Consider the following 23,341-nt stretch of genomic DNA (forward strand, 5'->3'; position numbering starts at 1 on the left):
CGCCGCCCGCCCCGCGGGGATGTCGCGGAGCTCCCGGCTGGCGCTGGCCACCTCCGCGCTGCTCTCCGCCGCCATCGTGGTGGCCGTGCACGTCCAGCAGCGCCGGGAGCTGGAGGTGAGTGCGCGTCGCAGGGCGCGGGGGGGAGGGGGCGAGCGGGGCCCTGCCCCGCCCCCACGGCGGCCCCGCCCCCTCGCCCCGCCCCCTCGCCCGAGCCTGACCTGCCCCCGGACGGCCAAGCCCCGCCCCCGCCCCCGCCCCGCCCCACCCTACCCTGCCCGGTGCCCGCCGTGGGCCCGCAGCCTCAGCTCCGCGTGTCCCTGCTGCAGCCCGCCTTCATCCCTCCATCCCTCCATCCATCCGTCCCTCCCTCCCTCCCTCCCTCCCTTCATCCATCCATTCATCCCTCCATCTATCTATCTGTCTCTTCATCTGTCCATCCATCCATCTATGCATCCATCCATCCCTGTAGTGCCCTGCTGCACTCGAGGGCAGCCCAGGCCTCTTGTGCCCGGTGGAGAGCCAATGCCCCAGCGTCGTGCCACCCTCAGTGCCCCACACGGGGCTGCAGGCACTCGGTGTGCCCAGCCTGGCGCCCAGGGGCCAGAGCTGCACCTGCACTGCAGTGCCCCACCAGTGCTGCCTCCCCTGTGCTGCCCCCTATGTTTCTCTTTCCATGAACTACCTCTTCTCCATGTTTTCCTGCCTTGGTATCTGCCCTTTCCATGCTCTTTTAGCTGCACCAGCTCCCTAATCTCATCCTGTGCATTTCCCTTCAGGGGCTAATAGCAAGGAGCCCCGGTGTGAGGCATGACAGGCACGGTGGAGGCACTTCCCTCCCTCTCCAGCAGCCAGCATGCAGGAAGGATGTAATCCTGCACCCTCTAGGCCCAAGGCCACCACCCTGGCAGTGTTTCCAGGACGCTTCCCTGTCTGGCTGTGCTGTCCCTCTGGTGCTTGTTCCTCTGGCAGTGTGTGTGCTCTGCTTTTCTTCAGCTCCTCAAATGCATCCTGATAAAGGGCTGTTCTGTGCCATGCAGCCTGGCCTGGCTCCCTTCTTGTTCTGACAGGACAGGCAGAGTGCAAGCTATCAGAAACACCATGTGGTAATTAAACAGGGAAGTTTTTGGTGCTACATTTACAAAGATCAGGTAATTCCTGACAGGCACCCTGTGTGTGAGAGCCCACAGCCAGAAGTGTCAGGTCCGATGATGGTGAGTCCCAGTACAGAGAAATCCTGCCCAGGACTAAAAGTTGTACAATTGTGTAATGAACGTATTGCATGTGACAGATGTTTGGGCAGTGAGTGTGCTGGTTTGGACCCTGCTGATGAGCCAGGGAGGTACTGGAATGAGGGCATCCATCTGATTTCTCCCCCCTTAATTACCAAAAAATCTAGAAAATGCACACAAAATGTTAAATGATGCTGAAACAGAAGTTACAAAACACCAGAGTTGAAGTTCCTAGTCCATAGCCAAGCTCAGTTGGCTGTCGTGTGGGCTTTAAATGCAGTCTGTAATTACAGGATTATATTTTTTCCCCTCAAGGGGTTGTCTCTGTCAGCTTGAGAACGGTGGATCTTGGAGGATGAGACTGGTCTGGGTAAGGAAAGAGGCAATTTTATTTGTGCAGGAGTTGGAAAACACACTGAATGACACAGGAGAGGAAGGCTGGTCTCTTGGAGTGGCAACCAGTAACGGCTTTACATTTGCCAGAGCTGACATATATGTTGGGTGGATCACTAAAGATCCCATTTTTGTAGGTCGTTGCTCTCTAATTCAGTGTGCCTGCCTTGAGCCACTGAGGATCTGACAGGAATATGTGCTAAATACTCATAAACTAAACTACAGCTGAAATTAATCAGAGCTGTACTTCGAGCAGTGCTGCAGAACAACACATGCTCTGATGAACATAACCTTTGCGTATTTCAGTGAGACACCCAAACTTAATGGATGTTTTGACCTTAATCCTTGGCTAATATCTCTCCTTCATCTCATTGAGAGACTGTGAAAATAAATGAAGGTTTACAAAATGTTCCTATTCTGTAGAGATAACATAAAAGAATCTACAGGTAAATAAGTGATACCACCGTCAGGCCAGGATCTATGTATCATGCAGTCAGTAACACCTCGGGCAACAGACTGAATTGCTGTGGTCATTACAATTGTGGTGGCTGCTGCAAGCTTCTACCTGGAGAGATCCTCTGCTTCCCAGACAGGTGGGCAGCTTTCTCCCCATAGGTCTGGTTTAACTTATTTTTCCAGATCTGGAAGCAGCCATTGCTGTGCAGGGTATCAGTGTCACTGCTTCCAGGCTGCTGGCAGATAGGCAGGTTTGCTGAGTGTCCTAGAGATGGAGGGGCCAAAAGATCGAGTTGGTTTTGGACGACAGATCCAGTGTCTATTCTTTGCCAGGCATGGGCAAGCCCATAGACTCCACAACCCTGAACTCTATGTAGAGAACTCATGACTTCAGAAGTGCCTGGCCTGTACATATGGGGATGGGTTCACAAACCATTTCTCTAAAATTCAAAGTGATGTCTCAAAAAACTGAATATGGTGCTAAACTGTATATGTTTGCAGGATATTAACATCCCTTATTATGCTGCTGCTGCAGAAGTGAATCCAAAATACTCAATTCTTTTTTTTTCCACAGCCATCAGTTTAACTTAATTTTAAATTGCTATTCAGAAGCGCCAAGACTCAAAGCTTATCTTTTATAAATGAAATCTCAGATTTTCTTTTTATAATTCTTTGTGGAAGTCAGACAATAAGAACTTAATGTTTTAGAGATCCAGTTATTTAGATAATATAAAGCAAATAAATAATGAGGATATTTTACAGTCCTCGTGTGGGGATTATTTCAGATTTATCTTTATGCAGATTAATAAACTTTTCACTTTTATAAATTGATGTGCCAGGCCCAAAGTGATTTGAGCTTGCGTGTGCAAGCTGACGCAGAAGACAAGCAGTGCTAACTTCCAAAAATAGAGGAAGGTGAGAAGATTAACTTTTTCACAGCTCTTTGTCACTTGTGATACTCAAATTATAAAGATGTCTTTTGCAAACTGTGCATTTTCAAAGTAAATGCATTCACCATCTCAAAGATTGCAGAATAGCTGTGTTTTGTGAAGGCAAAAAGATTACATTCTTGGTGTAATTGTTCAATTACATTGTATCTCCCCACTTCTTTATTGTTATTAACTAATAGTAATGTGATAATAAGTTGATGAACTTTGTCTTCAGCAATTACTATTTTATAACCTGAGTGTAGCTGATAGAAGCTGATGGGAAGGAACTGGTTTTATTAGATTAATTTCTGGAGAGAGTTTTGGTTATTGGCTGACGTATGCATCTGTGCATTTTCTTAACAAGGTAAAATTACTTCTTAAACAAAGCCTTCCTATTTTGATCTTAACAGGAGAAATAATTGCCTTTGAAATGTGCAGTTATTGGCATGCTAGATGAGGAATAAAACTCTGTGAGAACATGTCAGATAATAATCACAGACATCTAAAGTAACTTCAGGGTCAGCTTTCAAATAAATTATTTGCAGGTGCATTTTGGCATCATTCAAATGGGTTGAATAAATTAATAATCTTTTTTTGCCATTAGGCTAAATAATTTATTCATATCTCCAGTGTCCAGTGGCTAACCTTGATACCTGTGGAAACTTTCTCATTCCTGAGTCCAAGCTGCACATGAATTGGTAAATTAGGCAGGTAGATAATGCTTTAAGCTTCAGCTAAAGATTGAATCTTTAATTGTGCTAAGCATGACTGTGATCACACAGCATGATTTAGATGTGAGCCAGGGCTCTCAACAACCATTTCATGTTTTTACTGATTTATAATATTTCTATCCTTGTGTATCTTATTTTCTGACAAGTTTATAGCTATTGCTTTGAAATCTATTAAGTGTCTGAATATGTGAAAGCACGTTGCCTGCCCAAGGAGTTTAAGCCAAACCACCAAAGTAGACTGGGCAGAGCATTATTTTCTGCTGTCTGGCCCTGGGGTGGGACAGCAGTGTTGGGAGCATGGGGCTGGAAGGATGGCAGCAGCAGTACCTGTGCTCAGCTGAAGTTGCTGAGGAACTGTATCTCAGCTCCATGTCTTGTGCACAACCGATTAAACACTTCATGGGCTCCTTGTTTCCTTTCAGAGTTAGTGTCACCTATCCCATGTCTGATCTCATCAACCCTCCACTCACATTGCTCTGCTGCCTCACCTGTCCTCAGAGGTGCATATCTGGAGTAGTGCAGCCAGTTCCCAGCTAGTCCCTCCTGTCCTTTACCACACTCCAATCCATCTCATCAGTTTTGGTTTCACTTATTTAACATTCCCCTGGTGAGATACAAAGGTCAAACATTTCACCTAATTATCAAAGTATCGATGGGAATAAAAATGTCCAGGTAGCAGAGAGAAGCATATGCAGGAAACAAAGAGCACCTGGGATTTTCTTAGGGCTTTTTACACCCTTTGGGGGGCTTACATACCAGTTTGAAAGCTGCTGGTGTGTGTTGCACATGTTATGTATTTATATGATTTATAATGAAAATTTTAGGTAAAGGGGATATTTTTTGATGAAGTGTCTTGCTTTTTCAAGAACTTGGCATAAGGAGGCTGTGGGTATTTTTTAAGATTAACACATGAGCAGAATGAGGCAGGTGAAGACACATGGCAGTTTTTCTCAAAATAATTTCCAATTTGTCACAAAATTCTCTCCAAGAAGAGAAGTTTTGAGGATATTATTCCAATTTGGTAAAGATTTAGGGCAGAGATAATAGGGTGTTATAGATGACGTCCATCCTGCATGGCATGGGAATTAAAGGTGCATAGCATTTACTTGCTCAATAACTTTACCATTTAGTAAAACCACCCATCTGAACCAAGTGCAAATAAAGCATTTTTTGGTGTAGTGCTGTTGGCTTATTGATATTGATATCAGCTCCTGAAGATTCAAACCACATTAAGTGGCTGTGGCAAAGGCAGCGTGGTGAACAGCCCTGCAGGAGGGATTGGAGCCTGGGTGGGGGTTAATCACATTCAGCATCACAGAGCTGTGATAAATCCTGAATCTTGTGTTTTCAGAGGCTGCGAAGAGGAGTTCTCAGAGATCTTGAGCGTCAAAATCAGAAAAAGGAGAATATTCGTCTGTTAGAAGAGCAGATTGCTTTGACAAAGCAGCTTATGGAAGAAAGAGACAAGGCGCTAATGCAAAAAGATTCCCAGAAGTCCTAGGCACAGGCCTGGGTCCTTAGAGGCTTGACTGAAAACGTTTGGAGATCATTCATATCTAACTACTTGCAAGTTTTTTAGCAAACAGAGATAATCTGTGAAAGACTGTTTATTTTGTACAGGTTATAATCCACTCCCTAAAGCTATAGGGTGGACAACAAACATTTCCTCTGTCATACTCTGGAAACTTGGTTGGCACATCCAGTGTGACTGGTCAATGTGGGGAGGAATAGCTCATTATTGCAAACACGATCTAGGATGGCTAATAACGTTCACATGAGTGGGCTGCTCAGTCGCCATGATGATGAAGCCACCAGGACCTCCACCTCAGAGGGCCTGGAGGAGGGTGAGGTAGAAGGGGAGACTCTCCTGATTGTTGAGTCTGAGGACCAGGCTTCGGTGGATTTATCACATGACCAGAGTGGGGACTCTCTAAACAGCGATGAAGGTGAAGCATCCTGGATGGAGGAGATGTCCTATTACTGCGAGAAATGCCAGAAGTGGATCCCAGCAAGTATGCCTGCCCGTTGTGTTGTGTCTGCCAGTTGTGTTGTGCCTCACTTGCATTCCTGTGGTGGTTGTTTGCAAGCTGTTTGTGCTGTCCTGCATACCTGTTTTACGGGGCAGCCCTTGTTTAGCTGTATCCTATCATATGTTGGAGAAAGGCTTGGCATTGCATGGAGCCCTGCAGCCCAATGGCAGTGGTGTGTGTTAGATACTTTGATCCATGAGCTCTATGTATGTCCAAAGGTGGCATTCTCTGTAAGGAAGTCGGACTGTCTTCTTTAATTAGCAGAGAACAAGGGTGTGACTTCAAAACCACACACATCCTCCCAAGTCTTGCAGCTGTTCAGGGAACCTTAGCCAAGCAAATTGGCCTCTCGGCTCTATCAGATAAGAATAATGACCCTTGCTGTAAAGCTCTGTGGAAGAAAAAAACTTTGTGATGGTGTTGCTTTTTTATTTTTTCCTATTGATTTGTCACATCTGTGGAGTAAATGCCTAAATCTCAACCTTAATGGTTTTCTCATTAATGTGAATTTGAGTTGGCTTTCACAGAAACATGTCCAGCCTGCAGCAGCCAGCTCTGGAAGGTGTTAGGAGCAAGCTGCAGAACTCGATCCCTCTGCTCTGGCGCTTGACTTAAGATATATGCTGTTAGCAGCGTAACAGATGACTTTACTTATTAAATTCTGGGTTATCTGATCTATTATTAGATCCAAAAGCCAGATATTGCTAAGCACTGATTGTTTTTGGTTTTGGTGTGAGGTTTTTTGTTTGGTTTGATTTGGGGTTTTTGTGGGGTTTTTGTCTGTTTGTGGATAGAAATAGTGAACTCTTCAGGTGGCAACTGCCTTCCAGATATGTCAGAGCTGCCCTTTTTGCCTTCTTAGAATTTGCCAAAAGTTAGAGGTTAGAAATCTCTCAAGGCATGTTAGTATTTAGATGTTAACGCAATGGAACCAGCACTGTACTATTAAGTTACTGTGCAGTAAAGGGAAATATTAACTTTAAATGTAATAATAAAAGGAGCAGAGTTAAAGGTAGCACGAGTTACACCGGTGCGCTTGATTTAACACTGTTTGTTTTATTTTACAAAGATGTTCCTCTCTCCAGTTGCTGTGGAACAAATCCAAAGAACAAAAAAAGCCAATTGCAAAGCAACAGTAACTAGATACAAATGTGCAACATAAATGTAAAAGGGAATTACTGTACTCTCCCTAATCACTCAGTTATATGGAGTTCACTTGTCACTTCTGAAAATTGCCAACATGCTCACACAAATAATCACTTCTTTACATTAAATTGCCATTTAGAAATTCTGTTAATCTACGAAGTGTGGGTAGTTAAATTCTGCAATTCACTATGGAAGTAGAGCATCCGTACATTAAAAATGCTTGATCTGGTGTTGTTATACAGTAAAAGAGATTACATACTTGCAGTGAAATACCTTTTGTGTGCAAGTTTCCAGAAACACTGTAGTCTTGAACTGTTTCCCTGTCCTGTGATGTCATTTTTCAATTTTTCATACTTTTGTAAATTAACTCTGGGTGAGTTTGGAAACCTTGATTCATGTGTTAAATCTATTCTTTTTTCTCTTCTGAAGAAACATAGAGTTAGAGCCTGTCACTTTGAATGTGTATGGTTTTACAGGTGGCTCTATTGCTTTTGTTCAGACAAACTTTTATGCAGGGCTAGCTTTAAGGAGCAAAGTGTATGCTGACGTACTTTGCTCATTTGGGATCTGATACATCAACTGCACAAAGAAAAAGTGTTTCTTGATAGTGCTGGGCTGTTCTTTTGGCTCTCAGTCTCAATAAAAGAAGATGTTCTCCTGATAGGAGAAATAAACACGTTAAAGGTTCACTCCATGTTCACTGCAGTGTATCCTGGAGGCTGCTGGAAACAGGGACTGGCAATCTGACTTATATATCAGGGAACAGAGAACTGTAAAAGAACATAGCAGTGAGTGGAAAGATGACGTGGAAGAGAACAAATATATATACTGATAGCCTTTGCAGTGGCATACCTTTTTTAACAGGTCAGTTTGGGTTTTTTCTCTGAGTAGGGTGGGAAAACAGTTATGTATTGAAGTCTATAGGTTATCTAGGGGAAGCAAGGAGGAATGAGAAATGCTGCAGAATCAAAGAAATCCTTGGCTTTGTACCTACATTCAGATGTTATGTAGAATACCGTTTTTGATGCCTGTGCTTTTCAGTTGGTCACTACTGGCTGCTGCAACAGTGAAATGAATCTATGCCTTCCATGACAGCAAGGTCCATTGCTTCTTGGGAACTGCCTGGGTCTTTGAACTCTGGGGAGAAGGGAAAAAAAGTACTTTTCTGCCTGATGTTGGAGGAAATCCAAATTTCCCTTGCAGCACTTTTTCTTATAAAAGGACAAAGAAATTGATTTTTGCTTTTTCATTTTAGGTCAACTGAGAGAACAGCTCAGCTACCTGAAGGGAGATAACTTTTTCAGATTTACTTGCTCTGATTGCTCAGAAGATGGGAAGGAGCAATTTGAACGTCTGAGATTAACGTGGCAACAGGTAAGTAAAATGTTGGTGCCAGCAGAACAACTTTAGGACCTCTAAAATTGTTTGTTGTGTATGTACTACACAGAAAAGGAGGATCAGTATCGGTAAGAAAGAAGCATATGCATGAACTTCAGAAATTAATTAGCTAAGGATTGCCTGCATATGTGAACTTGAGCATTTGGAAGGTAAATTGAAAGATAATAATACAAACAGCTCTCCTTACTGTTTCTTTTTTTTTTTCTCTTTATGTTGCTCATGAATTCATGGCTTCAGGCAGATTTTAGCTGCCAGGCATGAGCAGGTTTTTTGTATATAAGAAAATGTAAAATGACTGAGGTGGCAACATAGAAACAAAAAGCTTGCCAGCTCCCTGAATACAAAGCTCCAGCCTGGCTGCTTATGCACTAACAAGAGTCCTTGGTGTAATTCACTATTACAGTGACTTGCATACCTGAGCAATCAAAATAATCTGCATTATACAGCAATGACCAGGTACTAGACTGAGGCACATCATGTGCGGGGCGCTCCAGGGACAGGCAGGCAGTGCTGGCTGCCTCTGCTGAAAATGCATTTGATCAGGCAGTAGCTGTTGCTCAGCAGTGAGTGTTTCCACATCGGGCAGTATGTGCAAGACATCTGTTTGCATCCTTTAGGACAGTAGTGGTGTGTTGTCCCATAAAAGATAATTTAAAACATCAGTTATAACTCCTACAGTGCTTTCTCGTGGTGGCCAGTGCAGGGGAAAAGATTGATGTAGCAGTCTGTGGCTGGCAGACCAGCAGAATTTCAGCAAGCTTCTAATTTGGACAGGAAAGGCTTCTAGCATTATGCTCAGGTCTCTTCAGAGTGGCATGGGGAAGGGGCTGACAAAATCAAAATGGGTGAGGAAGAAAGCTGACTAATGACTACCCCCCTAAGCTTCCAGCAGCCAGACCTGCTGCTTCTTCTTGATAAGCTGAATTGAGGGAAGGGGTCAAATTAACTCATCTGAACAGGAAAAAATGGGGACAGTGATTTCTGTATTTTTTTTCAGAGTATGTGTACTCAACAAATCCTTATCTTTAGCCAGTTGAAAAGAGAATTGTTTTTGAAGTCCTGAGACTGTCTCACATGATTTAAAGAACCACAAAATCCTAAATAGTTACCAAACTAAGAGGGATTGTGAGACAGGGGACATGAAAGCTGTCCATGTTTCCTTATTTTGACATGTTCAGCAGTGCATCCCAGAAAGCTATGGTCCACTGTGAAGAGACCAATCTGCCTAAGAAAAACACATTTCAGACTCCTCTGAGGGTAAAGTATAAGTCCTTGTTGGAAGTAGTACCAAACTTTGTGGTTGTTGAAAGATGATCCCAGCCCAGCTGATTTTAGTTGTATTCAAATGAATTAAGTAAATGAAATTAACAGTTGGTCACCTGGGATTTACTTAAAAGAGGTGCAATAGTTTTCACACCTGCCCTTTAGTTTAAGTATGTAAAAGGTCAGAATGAATTTGGTTGTGAAGTGTGTGTAAACAGTTTCTATTTAATGAAGATCACCTGTAGACAAACCTGATTCTTGCATACCTGGAACAATTAGGAGATCTTTAATTTTACAGAGCATTTACAGTCTGTTCAGTTTGGAAAATAAGTGTCTAGAAAGACCATTGTCTGATGGATTAGATCATTATATCTCTGATTGATTAGATAGTAGGATTACTTGTGACCATTTTATTTTGAAAGACTGTTTCCCTACTCTACTTTCAGACCACAGTTGTACTGTAATTCATTTATACAACAGCTGCAAAATTTTTGTGTCTCAGCATAAACCTGCATAACGAGGCAGCTTGTTATTCCTCTGGGATGGAGAAATCTAGGCAAATGTGCATCTAACAAGAGAAAGACAAGAACGGGCAGCATGAGACCAAGAGGAAGATGGATTGCAGAAGTTGCCTATGAGATGTTGCAAAAATAAGATATTTATGAGGGAGCATAGATCTGTGTGTGTGTGGCAGCTGTGGGGGATAGTTCAGCAGAGAAAGCTGGAAAAATTCACTTGTATCCAACACCTTCTGTTCCAGGTTGTCATGTTGGCAATGTACAATTTGTCTCTGGAAGGAACGGGCCGTCAGGGGTACTTCAGATGGAAAGAAGATATTTGTGCTTTTATTGAGAAACACTGGACTTTTCTATTAGGGAACAGGTAAAGACATGATGTTTTGCCTGAAGGTCTGGTTGGTGAGCCAAAGGAATTTGTTATATAGATGGACAAGAACCTGGTTAATTTGGCAACATCTCTGTTAAGCTTCACTAGTGAGAAAGTTGGAGCATTTAATATTGAGAATCTCAATATAGGCATGAGGGGTACTCTTGAGAAAAGATAAGCATTTCTTACTGGGGAAAAACAGCCCCAAGAATGTCACACAAAAGCAATACAAATGCATGTATTTTGGATAATTTCTTATTTTCCTTTAGGTAGCATGTGAACCTGCAAAGCCTTTGAGTTTTTCTAAATAGTCACAATGGATGGGCTAGTCCTGGTATCACGAGGCTTCAAGGACAAAACTGTGGTCCAGCAAAGTACCACATTACTTGGCTACAAGGCTTGCAAGGACCAAATTCTTCAAGAAGAACTGAGCTTCACCTTTTAGATTGTTTTGGATCTTAATACTTTTGGATCTTGGCTTTTACATAGAAGGTGTTACAAACCAACAAAACGTTTTTGATTGTGTGTAAAGAAGCTGTCAGAGTAGGAACCTCTCTTGTAAAGGACAGCCTTGGCTGTATGGGTGAATGGCACATTCTTTCTGAGCATGCTGAAGCTGTCAAACCTACGTGTCACTGTTAATGCATGTGCTATGAAGCCAGGAAAGGAACTGAGCAAGCCTTCCAAGTTGTAGATTTGATTGACTTGACAGCTTCTTTTCTTAAGCAGCTCCCTGCCTCCAAGTGGCCAAAAATGTGCTTCAGAGTAGTTCAGTGTGTGTGCATCAGTGCCAGTGGCAGAAGCGCTCTGCCCTTTCTGTCTTGGAGGAGGCTCCAGGATGAAAGCACAGCTGGCGAGTGAGGGCTTAACACTTGTTTTCCTCTCTCCCACCATAGGAAAAAGACCTCAACATGGTGGAGCACAGTTGCTGGCTGTCTCTCTGTGGGGAGCCCCTTGTTTTTCCGCTCAGGGGCACAGGAATTTGGAGAACCGGGATGGTGGAAACTGGTTCATAACAAACCCCCAACAATGAAACCTGAAGGAGAGAAGCTGTCTGCATCTGCCCTAAAGGCAAAAGGTAACTCTGTCCCTGATGGTGTGTAGGTTCCTAGCTGGTCTAGAGCTGGAAGCCATGAGAAAAGTCCAGTTAAAATCATGTGTTTGTGTGCAGGGACAGATTCTTAGTTTTGTTCTGATGTGAGGGTTGACTCAAGAGAACTATAGTGTATATACTGTAGTGTGAGAAGCCTGTTATATTTATTACCTTTTTGCATTGTGCTAACTGATTTAAAGGATTTTGAAGTTTGTGCAGAGTGTTTTGTGTTGTTCTCTTTTAGCTGAAATCCCCAATTTCTCTACTTCTCTTTACCGTGGGGAATGTCTTTTGACTTTTGTCACTAGATGCAAGTTCTCCTCTGTGTAGAGGAACAAGATTGGGGCTTTAATGAGGATTTAGTTGTGTGTTGGCTTAATGCTACGTGTCCCAGAGCGAATTTCTTGTACATACTGAAAATACATCTTTTAAGGTTTGTAGTCAGTGTGTTCTTCTGGACATGTAGTATGTATCCAGTGACTGCAGGAGCTCGGTGTCTGTTAGAATAAGCGAACTACTTTTTTAGCAGCTTCAAAGCCACCCCTGGATCCCATCATTACTGTGGAAGGACTCCGAAAGCGGGTAAGCCGCAATCCAGTTGAATCAGCCATGGAGCTGAAGGAGAAGAGATCTCGGACTCAGGAAGCTAAGGATATTCGGAGAGCCCAGAAGGAGGCAGCCGGCTTCTTGGACAGGAGTACTTCCTCCACTCCTGTTAAATTCACCAGTCGCTGCCGCCGTCCCGATATCGTCCTTGAGAAAGGAGAGGTGATTGACTTCTCCTCCTTGAGCTCATCAGATCGCACACCTCTGACAAGCCCTTCTCCTTCCCCATCACTGGACTTCTCTGCTCCTGGCACTCCAGCCTCACATTCAGCTACTCCCAGCCTTCTCTCGGAAGCAGATCTCATCCCAGATGTCATGCCACCACAGGCTCTGTTTCATGGTAAGAGGCACCATGTTTTTTGTTTAGTAATGAACCACGTGTAGTTTTCTAGGAAGATACTCCCAATGAACTGCAGGATCTTTTCAAGATAAGACAGAAAGTAACTGGTAATATTGTTTGTCTTAATTGATTGTGAGAATTGACTAGTTTTCCATCATTGTATTACCAGCTTCTAAGGCCAGAAGAAACCCCCATTATTGTTTTCTGAGGGATCCTGAATAAATAGTGGGTAGATTTCACATGGCAACTGCTGCACCACTCAGGATTAGCATTTCACTGCAACACAGATTACACTGTTAGATAGCAACTCTCGTTTTCTCTCAAATGTTTTTAATGGGAGAAATTTTATTCTCGTGCCAATGTCCCAGTAGATTTATAAGTTTGAGCATCTTGATTAAAAGATGCTGAATTTGGGTCAGATTGCAAAGCAGTGATGCAGGCTGAATGCTGTTAGTTCCTTAAGGAGCCAGACCAAAGCACTTCTGGATGGCAGGAAAAATAGTGAGGTTCTGTAGAGGAACAGAACTTCTCCAGGATATGCTAGCTGAAGATGCAGCTCTCCAGCTTGACCATTTGATCCCCAGTCTTCAGGAATTTTCAGCAACTTAACGTTTGTCAAAGAGCATGAGCTTGCAGCTCAGGAAGGGGCTCTGTTTTCAGATGCTGAACTACAAGACACTTTAGGAACAGGAATGATTCTGTGGCCTGAAATTGGACTCTTTACAGTATCTCCTGTCCAAAATCAGGAGACCCAGAAGTATATAGAAAACAAAGTGTGTTGGCTAAAACCACATTGTTTTTCCTTAGCAGAAGAGTCCTGTGACAACCGTTTTTGAAATGGAGCTTTGATGTTTAAATTTTTTTTTCTCCCTGGATTATTTTGATCTGCCCAACAGATGATGAGGAAATGGAAGGAGATGGAGTCATAGATCCAGGAATAGAGTATGTGCCCCCTCCCAGTGGGACAGCCAGTGCTGGCACTCTGATAGCAAGCAGAAAAAAAGTGAAGACAGCTGTGCAGATCAAGCAAGAGGTGGAGAGTGAAGAAGAAAAAACAGAACGGATGGAAGGTGACAGTGAAGATCCTGAAGAGTCAAACACATTGTTGAAGGTGAGGGGACGAGACAAAAGAAAGCCACAGCTGGAGAAGGATGCTAAACCCAGAGCTCCCAAGCATACCTCTGTTAGTATCTATGAGGAAAAGCTGCTGCTGAAGAGACTGGAAGCCTGTCCCAATGCTGTGAGCATGACCCCAGAGGCCCGGAGGCTGAGGCGCAAGCTGTTAGTCAGGCAGGCCAAGAGGGAAAGAGGACTGCCAGTCTTTGACTTGGACCAAGTTGTGAACGCTGCACTGCTCTTGGTTGATGGGATTTATGGAGCCAAAGAAGGAGGTGTTTCCAGGTCCCTAGCAGGGCAAGCAACATACAGAACTACTAGCCAGGACTTCAGGATCTTGGATAGATACCAGGTGGGTGTTTCCAAATCTAAGTGAGCTTTTGGCATTGGTTATTCTAAAGCTTTTGCTACAGACAGCAGTGTCACATTGAGGTTATCTGATTCCCAAAATAAAAAGGATTATATGAACAAGACTCATTTTGACTTGGGGCTGTGTCCTCACCAATGCTATCTTAAGCCCCTTTCTTCTTGAGACATGCTTGTACAGCACAACAGTCTATCAGTGTCAGCACCACAAATGTTGATGTATTTGTACTTCAGCCCTGCTCAAGTGCTGATGATGGAGGTCTGAAGTACCCAAACAGGTGAATGCTCTACAAAGTATGTAGGAGGGAGATAACTTGCAGCACTTTTTTGAGTGATGAGGGCAGCTCATAGGCTTGGGCACTAAATCTAAGAGTGCACAGCAGAGTCCACAGAGTTGGGACCATCATGGTCCAGTCCATCCTGTCACATTGAAAGGCCCTTATTCTGCATCCATTGATATAATTCCCCTGTGTTAAATCATTGACTAATCTTCCTGAAATGTTCTGCATTTTTCTGTACGTATAGACTATGCTGCCCGCCATGAAGGGATATCGACAGCAGACAACAAAGTTTCTGTATCGACTGGTAGGCTCAGAAGACCTGCTGACAGACCACAGTGTTGTTAGCCCCTACACATCCCGTGTCCTGAAACCTTACATCAGGTACAGATGATCAGAGGTTGAGTTTGCTCTTGGCTTGTGTACCGACAGCCCACCGAGAGGACACCTTTCCTGGGCAGTGCTCCTTGCCCCTCCTCAAAGAGCAACCCAGTAACCCTATGGTAACTATGGTAACCCCAAAAGGATAGTTTTACTTAGCTGAGTAGTTAAACTGATTGCACTGGGAAGGGTAATCTACAAGAGAGAGCAGGGCAGAGAGAGAATTGCTGTAGTCATTCAATCCAAGTTGCACGTGCTCTTGGGTCGGAACCATGATTTCCTTGCTCCTGCTGTAAGGAGAGGCTGGCTGGGCATGCTGTGGATCTGGGAAATGTCCTGGCCTCTGACACAAGGGTGGGTGTTTTTCCTGAGCTGGGTGTTGTTTTCCCACATGAGTGGAAGACTGCTCTTTTTTTTGAAATTGAGCATGTCAGAAAATATTTCATGGTCAGTACCTATTCAGCTGCAGTGGCAGTTACTGTTGCTCACTCGCTTTTTGTGTTTGCTTTTCATGTTTCTGACAGGCGTGATTATGAGACAAAGCCCCCAAAACTCAGGCTGCTGGCAGAAATCCAGGCATATCCACACAGGAATGATCTCAACTGGAAGGCTGAGCCAGAAGCACCCATTGATTACTGCTATGTTCGCCCTAATCACATCCCCACTATAAACTCCATGTGCCATGAATTCTTCTGGCCTGGTAAGATTCCTTCAGTACTCAGTTTTCTAAGAAGGAAGTGGTTTTGTTCAGAAAAAAAACATTCTTGGGCCAAATTTTTCTTCTGTTGGTGTCTGGCTCGGTTCTTAGAAAACCATTATCTGATGTCACAGGAATGCATTTGAGATGGATACATGGGTTTGGTGTCTTTGTGTCTTGAAATCTGGGAAATTAGGCCCCTATTAGCACAACACTTACAGAAATAGGTGCCAATAGAAGTAGTCTAATAGTTTAGAAGTTAACTAAATTTAAGCATCCAGTGAAACATTTTTCAGAATCAGGGGCTGAAGTAAACAGTTCTACTGTTCATTGGCTTTGTGAGAAAGTTTCTTCCTAGCAGCCATTAGCTGGATATGTTGGAGTGAAATTTGGGAAGTCATATGAGGAGCGGCTGAGGTCACTTGGTTTGTTCAGCCTGGAGGAGACTGAGGAGAGACCTCATCATGGTCTACAGCTTTCTCACAAGGGGAAGCCGGAGGGGCAAGCACTAATCTCTTCTCTCTGGTGACCAGTGACAGGACCCAAGGGAATGGCACAAAGCTGAGTCAGAGGAGGTTTATGTTGGATATTAGGAAAAGGTTCTTCACCCAGAGGGTGGTTGGGTGCTGAGCAAGCTCCCCAGGGAAGTGGTCACAGCACCAAGCCTGACAGAGTTCAAGAAGCATTTGGACAATACTCTCAGGCACATGGTGTGACTCTTGGGGTTGTCCTGAGCAGGGACAGGAGGTGGACTCGATGATCCTTGTGGGTCCCTTCCAACTCAGGGTATTCTGTGCTTCTGTGAATTGCATTTACAACTGCAGGCTCTGCTGTGATGTCCTTTATTTCTTCAAGCCTCAGTATGTACTGGGTTTGAATTTTTATGTGTCATTTCTTGAACTGTAGGCTCTCTGGGGACAGTGGCTGCCCTTTATGGGGGCTGTCATGAGGCTGCAGTCTTTAGTTCTTCTGAAATAATAATAGGGATGTTCATCTACTGCATGGATCAGCTTTTGATCAGCAAACAGTGCAGCAGACTAATTTGGAAAGGCCCAGTACAAACAGTACACACCTTTATTTCAAGTAACTGTTCGCTTTATGTTTTGATTTGCAGACAGTGATTCAGCAGGGTTTGTAGTTCAGCAGTGCTCATATACTGCAGTCAGGATCAGAGCTTTCTGTGCTACTCATTGTCCAAATTGTACAATTCAGGGCCTTGCACACCTTTCTTTTCACAAGCTCTTTCAGAGCTCATGAGAAACACTTGCAATCTCAACAGAGGCTGAACCTCTTTGTCATAGTCTCTCCTCTCCTGATAATGCATTTGAAGTTCTGGCCAAGTTGCATTGCACCTTCATTAAGTTCTTCAGAACTCACCCTGTTTTATTTAACATAAGGAGCGTGGGTGACTGTGAACTGTTCATCATTAGATCAGAGAGCTGACACTCCCATCAGTCTCCAAACAGGAATCAAAATCTCTTCCATGGTGAAAAAGTTCTGAGGCTGGGGTATGATCATTGCACCCTGGTTCTGTTTTAGCAGGAGAGGTAAGTGAGGAGTCGATGCTTCAGGAGGTAAAGCCCAGTGTCTTTGTGGTTGCAAAGGATTTAACTTTCCAGTGGGCTGGTACAACCTGGGGGGCAGGTGGGGATATGCAGCTGGGTGAACCTCATTAAACTAGCACTGTTGTTTAGAGAAACACCTATAATTCTGCTTAAGTTTAGGCCTCTGGAGCATGTGGGCTCTGGGGATCATCAGTGAATGACATCCTAGGTGTGCTAAGTTGCCTAGTAGTGATGCTCTCATTGACCGAATTCATAAAATCTAGGCACTTCACCATGTGGGGTGAGCCCAGACCTTAGTTCTACACCTCCAAATCATTCAAGTCAGAGCTCTTTTTGCTTCTTACAAGGCAGAAACAAGTATGCAGGAGGTAACCGCAAATGAGCTGTTGCGAAGCAAGATTCCCCCATGTTGTCTCTCCCAGTATCTTGTGCCTTCATGCCCTAATGGTAAACATTTCCCGAGCAGACAAGTGGTAAACCATCGTGAGCTAAGCATCTTCCTACAGGAATAACTGTGTGCTGAGGGGATGGCACCATTTCATAGACACCAGTGCTCAAGGCAAGAAAGCGTTCCTGTACGGACACGCTGTAAGGCACTCCACAGGCAATTGCAGCCTTGAGATAATTAACACAGCTCCCTATTGCCAATCAATTCCTCCCACGTCTTGCTCCACCCAGCTTACTATCAAGCAAGACAATAATTCACCCACTTATTTGTGCCTGATACCTTATGAAGCCTTGCATCTCATCAAAAGTGATTACTGGAAAACATACTCTGCTATTTTGTTACCCCACATTCCAAGTATATTTGCAATTGCCAACCTGGGGCTGAAACAATTTTTTACATCTCCACTATGTCTTGCATCTTGTTTAGGGTCTGTCCACTCAAATTACCAAGCAGTCAGTCTTCAGTGTCTTGAACTGCAGTGCTTGACACTAACATGCTATGTAGATGCTCTAGGACTGCAGCAGCAGTGTGATTAGGCAAGGTGACAAACTCCACTCAGAAGTCACCAGCCTCGGGTGTTTGTGTCCAGGCTCTGAGTCACAGAAGCACCACTGCCTGAGAGGCTGCTTCGTGCCCCAGCTTAGAGAATTTGCATGCTAAAAGCAGATGTCTTGATAACCTTGAAAGCTGTGGTCGAGTATCACAGTGCAGCTCCACAAGCAGCTGAGTATGTACAAGAGGAAGCAGTAGGAGCTCAAGGCAAGGTGGAGAAAAGAGATAGGAACCATAGTCAGGTAATGCTACCAGAGTTGAAGCACAGTTTCATGTGTGCTGCCTCCAAAGAGAGCGAATTTTAAGTTTTAGTTTCATCCTTAAGTCATTTGAAAGGAAATTAGCTATGTTACTTTCTCCATGCAAGATTCACTGCTAGTAATCAGGTCTTATTTTGTCTCTGTTTTGTTGAATCATCTCCTTTTACCTTACATACCTAGCAGGGGAGATGCCAGGCAGCTGGTTTTCCCAAGGCAAGGTTCATCCCCTGCACTCTAGGTGTCCCAACCCCTGTGATTTTCCAAAATGCAGGAAATTTGACTGCATAATTTTTAGTAGTGGAGGACTGTTCTAGCAGGAGCTTTGGACCAGATGATCTCCAGAGGTCCCTGCCAATGCCAACTATTCTGTGATCTCTTTATATCAGAGCTTTGAAATAAAGGTAAAAAAGGAAGGGATCAAGTGAGTGTTTCTGAGAATCCTTAAACCCTGGAATTTCCATGCAAGTGGCTTGCAATGTTTTCAGCTGCTGTTTCTCCCTTTCTCCATAGGAATAGATTTGTCAGAATGCCTGCAGTATCCAGACTTCAGTGTTGTTGTCCTTTACAAGAAAGTTATCATTGCCTTCGGCTTTATGGTGCCAGATGTGAAGTACAATGAAGCTTACATCTCTTTTCTGTTAGTTCACCCTGAGTGGAGAAGAGCTGGGATTGCAACCTTCATGATTTACCATCTTATTCAGGTAATCAAACGGTCCCATGACTCTGCCAAAGAACTCTCTCTCCCTTCTTCCTTGTGTACACACATGCCAATATTAGAGAGTAAGTAGTGTAGTGTTCTTCCCTTCTGGCTCTTTCACCTTTCCCTTTCTCTGCTTACACTCCCACACAGATTGTCAGCAGCCAGTGTAAATATTTATGGGGGGAAATAACTTCCAAAGCAGAAGCTAAAATGTATTTAGAAGAACAACCATACTGGTCAGATCCTCAGAATCAGCAAGATGCTGTACACTTTGACTGGCTTGGGATTAACTTTGTGTTCTTCACTGGTCAATAGTTCATGTAAAAGTAATACTGTAAATGTGGAGTTTAAAGGAGAAAATGAGATAATAGTGGGCAGGTTCAATTAGAATCTATTGCAGCTTTCTTGGCTACACTTGGAGGTTTATTCCACGACCAGGGCTGTTGCATTAAATCAATTACTGATCTTAATAATTCACTTTGACTTTTAATACTCTGGTTCCAATACAGCTGAGTTGAAAATAAAGAGTGTGTGCAACCTCATTCACTTTGTTCAAACTAGCTTGTACTGGGCCTTCTTCCACAGGAACACTTGGGATAATTAATCTGAGCTAACTAAATGGGCGGTATTAACGTAGTTAAACTTCATTAAATATCTGAATCAGTACTGTTATTCAAGTGGCCTTAATTCCATTTACTTTCTTGAATTAAACTGTAGGAAAGCCAGCTTAATTTTGAGTAAGGATGCAGATATATATCTCCTTTTCGTAGCCTAACTGTGCCTCTTCAGGACCCACAGTTTTACCACTCCCTGAACTCTCATGGCAGAGCTGCTGATGGGAAACACTTCTTGTTTTAGTCAAGATGAGCTGCACTAACAAAACTCATGATTGAAAATGTTTTTTCTCTTATTTATTTGGCTGAAGAAAGGTAGGGAGTGCTGGCAGAGCCTTAAGAACAGTGATCTGTGCTTTGGAAAAGCAGTTTTCACTGAGAGTAGCTTCTCTGGACCATCCAAGGGTAACTCTTCTACCTGCACAGCTCTCTGCAGTGTCCACCTCTTTTCTCGATGTGTTGACACAGGCCACTAACCAATATACTTTAAATTCACTCCTTGCATTTCCCAAGCATCTCTGTGTGTTGAAGTAAATTGCCCTCAGCTGTAGTCTGTTGATGTGAGATGTCAACACCCAGTGAGAACACGTGCAAGCGATGCGCCGAGGTTTGCAGGGATCCAGCAGGTGGACTCTGGAAGACTGTCTCTCCAGCAGAGTTGGGATGCATTGGCAAGTCAGCTGTAGAAAATCCTTACACCTTTTTTGTAGGATGTATCACATCAAATTAACCTAATCCTGCTTGCAGGTAGACTAGCATAAAATTACCAAGTTCAGGAAAGCCAAGCAGATTTGAGGCTGATTAGGCTCACTAGCAATGAGATCAGCACTGTATGTTTGGCTCACATTAGATTTATTTTTCCATTGCTGACTTTTTGTCAGTGGTAGAAGGCATTTAGCCATGTAGGAGATTAAATGGTGGTTGTGACCTTCTGTTCCTCAAACACTAAGATTGTAGGTGCTGCTTCGCAGCCTGCTTGGGCTTGGGGTTTACTCTCTATAGCTAGAGACACTTTCATATGCTGTTCAGATTAAGAGTAATTCCCTTACTTTTGGATCAATGGGCTGAGGCTGGGGGTGAATTCTTGAGAAAAGCATAACTTAACAGGAAGTGTTTTGATGCAAATAGTAGTGACTGGTTTGCTCTCAGAAGTTACCCTCTAATGCATCTGCCCCAGAGGAGCAAACTGCATTTTCTTAATGATCTCATTCAAACTTCCTTTTCCCCAAAAACCTGCTCTGAATTATTTCTTCTTTTCCTTCCCTCCTTAAATCCCCTGTGAGAGCTTTACCTTTGAATGTTCTGCCTTGGAAATTTTCTAAAGGATTTTACTGTTCCCACTTACAGTTACAATACATTCCATATACATAGAATGCTATTAAAACACTTGATGAAAGCAGAAAAAAATTACTTCAGCGTCTTTATCAGTGTTGCTAGTTAAAATAATTTGGTATCTTCAAGGTAACTTCAGCCATGCTGTTTGCTGTCTGAACTGGATTCCTGCCTTCCCAGTAGGTGGAGTGCTGTGCCCTGAAGGATGGGTGAGGAGCTGGGTGGAATAGTTAGGAATTCTAGTGTGACAGCCCAGAGATGCCCTGGGGCTGCTCCAGTGGTCACAGAGAGCTCAGCTTTGTTTGCTGATGGGGAGGAGCACAGTAAGGTGCCTGATCCTCTGGCATGTTTTGTCTTTTCTTCAGGCAGTTGTTAAGTATCTGAAATCGGTGCTGTACACTGAGATTATTTTTAATTAACAATTACTTTAGTAATTGACAATGGAAAGATGACAAATTATAATCCCAAACCTGCTTTCATTGTCAGAGAGTCCATGTTTCCCAGAAACAAAGGCTTGAAGGAACAGCAGCGTTCCCTTTGCCTTTGCTCTTGCTATGTGTGGTAATTTCTGTGTCGGGGCCTCCAGTTTTTCTCACATTTCCTCAGTAACTTGAATACCTGAACTGATGAATCTCCTCACCTCTGCATTCCCTCAGAGGCTGTCTCATTCTTTCACTGTGGTATCTTCTTTTTTCATTTCCCCCTTCCCTTGGCAGACCTGCATGGGCAAAGATGTAACTCTTCACGTCTCTGCAAGCAACCCTGCTATGCTGCTCTACCAGAAGTTTGGATTTAAGACTGAGGAATACATTTTGGATTTTTATGATAAATATTATCCCTTGGACAGCAAGGAGTGTAAGCATGCATTCTTTCTCAGGCTGCGGCGCTAATCTGTCAGAGCTGTCTGGGGATCTCTGAAAAGCCTAATCTGTCAAAAAAACTACCGCAGCTTTCAGTGGAGGATGTTGGCTGTCACATGAGAGCTGGAACACACCAGTGGATTTCAACAGTGCTATGTTGTGTGCTGAAACTGCAATCCAAGAGGATTGATTCCTGTGCTCCAAGGGCAGAGGCCTGAAAATGCCAGCTGAAACCACTGGAAGACCGAAATTGTTTATGGGGAATTTTCCTGGCACTGTTACTTTGAATAGCCTCATTGACAAACAAGCAAAAAAATATTTTTCAGAGGAGCCCCATGGATTTCAAATCTTGAAACCTGTCAAAAAAATGCTGCAGGTTTTTAATTTCTTTTTTTGTTTATGAATGAAAATGAACCTCTAAACTTAAATCATTCAATGTTTCTGTAATTTGATTGCTTTGCTAGGAACCATGTCTTGAATCTGTGAAGAGAAATGAGATATTGGTGCATGTAGCTGGACAGTAACTTCAGGAAAGCTCTACATGTGCCAGAACAGTTGTACTGGAACCATGTTTTAGGAATAGTAAAGAGTGTGTGAATTCATGTGATTTCAAATACAAGGCTCAGAGAAGACACCTTTCTTCTGCTCCTTCCCTGCTGCCTTCCTTTCGCCTTGTTGACCCTGTGCTCAAGTGTGAAGTTCTTGCAGTGCACAGTATTTTGTGTTCAGGAACAAGGTGTCATGTGGGTTTGTATCTAGGCAAGATAGGATACCATACCTGCCAAATCAGCCCTTTGAAATCTTACAACCTCTCTGCCATTGTTGGTGCTGGCACAGTTGTTGGCACACCTCTAACCATAGAGCCAGCCTTGCAGGCTCCAGCATCCACCTCCTCCTGCTACAGGCACTCTGGATAGAAGAAACTCAGAAAAGTGCGTGGTGATGTTTGAAATGCAGGCTGATTTGTAGAAGCAATCTGCTTGCAGCTTGGAGGGAGGAGAAGGTTAGAGGTAGGCCGGATCCAGTTCTTGGAAGCACCAAGGCTGTCATTTCATGGTTCTAAGTATAAGTAAAAAGGAGAGCAAAGAATAAATAGAAATAACCAAGAACGAAAGAAAATACAAACCCCAAATGGTTTCTCTGGTAGTGGGCTCTTCTCCTTTTATGCAGTTTAGTGGCTTTTCTCTCCCTGACTTTCACTGCAGATGAACAGAAAGCAGTACTGACCAAAGGTCAGTCTGTGCATTTTCACTACGGATCACATCCACTGTGATGTTCCTTTCACATCAAGCCTACAAAGAACTACACACCAAATGTGACTTCTTTGTTCTTAATCCACTGTGTGCCTGTTGGCTACCTGGCCACAGTAGAAGTTGCCTTAACAGTCTTCATTTTGGTAACAGAAGAGAAAGGGACACAAAGTATGTTTTTGTGTAGTCAACATACATCATCACCAACACAAAAACAGTGGGAGTGGGAGGGAAAAACGGGCCATCCAAGGGTTGTGTACCCTAACATTCATGCACATTTCTGCCTGCTTTATGACTGTGTGAAAATTTTTGATGTTACTTATGTTACAAGTTAGCTGTACTTGGAAAGAAAAAAAATACCTGTCTTTATGGATGAATTAAAGCCCTTCCCTTGGAAAAGCCTACCTGTAGTTGTACTGTTT

The 23,341-nt window shown here is 43.5% G+C and overlaps 2 protein-coding genes and 1 non-coding gene across 4 annotated transcripts; all 3 read left to right on the top strand.

The window, feature by feature from the left end:
* The first annotated feature begins 1 nt into the window (after nt 1).
* Nucleotides 2-5,262, top strand: PET117 (PET117 homolog). Its single transcript, XM_027697065.1, has 2 exons — nt 2-115; nt 5,091-5,262. The coding sequence occupies exons 1-2, from the start codon at nt 20-22 to the stop codon at nt 5,238-5,240; spliced, it is 246 nt and encodes an 81-aa protein (XP_027552866.1). The 5' UTR covers nt 2-19; the 3' UTR covers nt 5,241-5,262.
* On the top strand, nt 5,211-23,323 carry KAT14 (lysine acetyltransferase 14). Of its 2 annotated transcripts, none has more exons than XM_027697057.1 (10): nt 5,211-5,751; nt 8,171-8,289; nt 10,337-10,458; nt 11,358-11,539; nt 12,081-12,500; nt 13,397-13,968; nt 14,508-14,644; nt 15,166-15,341; nt 18,674-18,864; nt 21,526-23,323. In XM_027697057.1, exons 1-10 carry the CDS (start codon nt 5,496-5,498, stop codon nt 21,697-21,699), a joined length of 2,349 nt encoding a protein of 782 aa, XP_027552858.1. In that variant the 5' UTR covers nt 5,211-5,495; the 3' UTR covers nt 21,700-23,323. The 2 variants fall into 2 exon arrangements, with proteins under 2 accessions (XP_027552858.1, XP_027552859.1); XM_027697058.1 differs by having other exon boundaries at nt 5,465-5,751; nt 12,084-12,500.
* LOC113974172 lies at nt 18,332-18,489 on the top strand. Its single transcript, XR_003536466.1, has one exon. It is a non-coding gene; the product is annotated as a U1 spliceosomal RNA (small nuclear RNA).
* Nucleotides 23,324-23,341: the final 18 nt, after the last annotated feature.

Source organism: Neopelma chrysocephalum, unplaced genomic scaffold (genome assembly GCF_003984885.1).
Source record: "Neopelma chrysocephalum unplaced genomic scaffold, ASM398488v2 Primary Assembly neopelma1_117, whole genome shotgun sequence".
Classification (NCBI taxonomy): domain Eukaryota; kingdom Metazoa; phylum Chordata; class Aves; order Passeriformes; family Pipridae; genus Neopelma; species Neopelma chrysocephalum.

Coding starts and splice junctions, on each gene's coding strand:
- PET117 (XM_027697065.1), top strand. CDS start 20: ATGTCGCGGAGCTCCCGGCTGGCGCTGGCCACCTCCGCGCTGCTCTCC. Junction 116..5,090: donor AGCAGCGCCGGGAGCTGGAG/GTGAGTGCGCGT, acceptor TTGTGTTTTCAG/AGGCTGCGAAGAGGAGTTCT.
- KAT14 (XM_027697057.1), top strand. CDS start 5,496: ATGGCTAATAACGTTCACATGAGTGGGCTGCTCAGTCGCCATGATGAT. Junction 14,645..15,165: donor GTCCTGAAACCTTACATCAG/GTACAGATGATC, acceptor TGTTTCTGACAG/GCGTGATTATGAGACAAAGC. Junction 15,342..18,673: donor CCATGAATTCTTCTGGCCTG/GTAAGATTCCTT, acceptor CTTTCTCCATAG/GAATAGATTTGTCAGAATGC.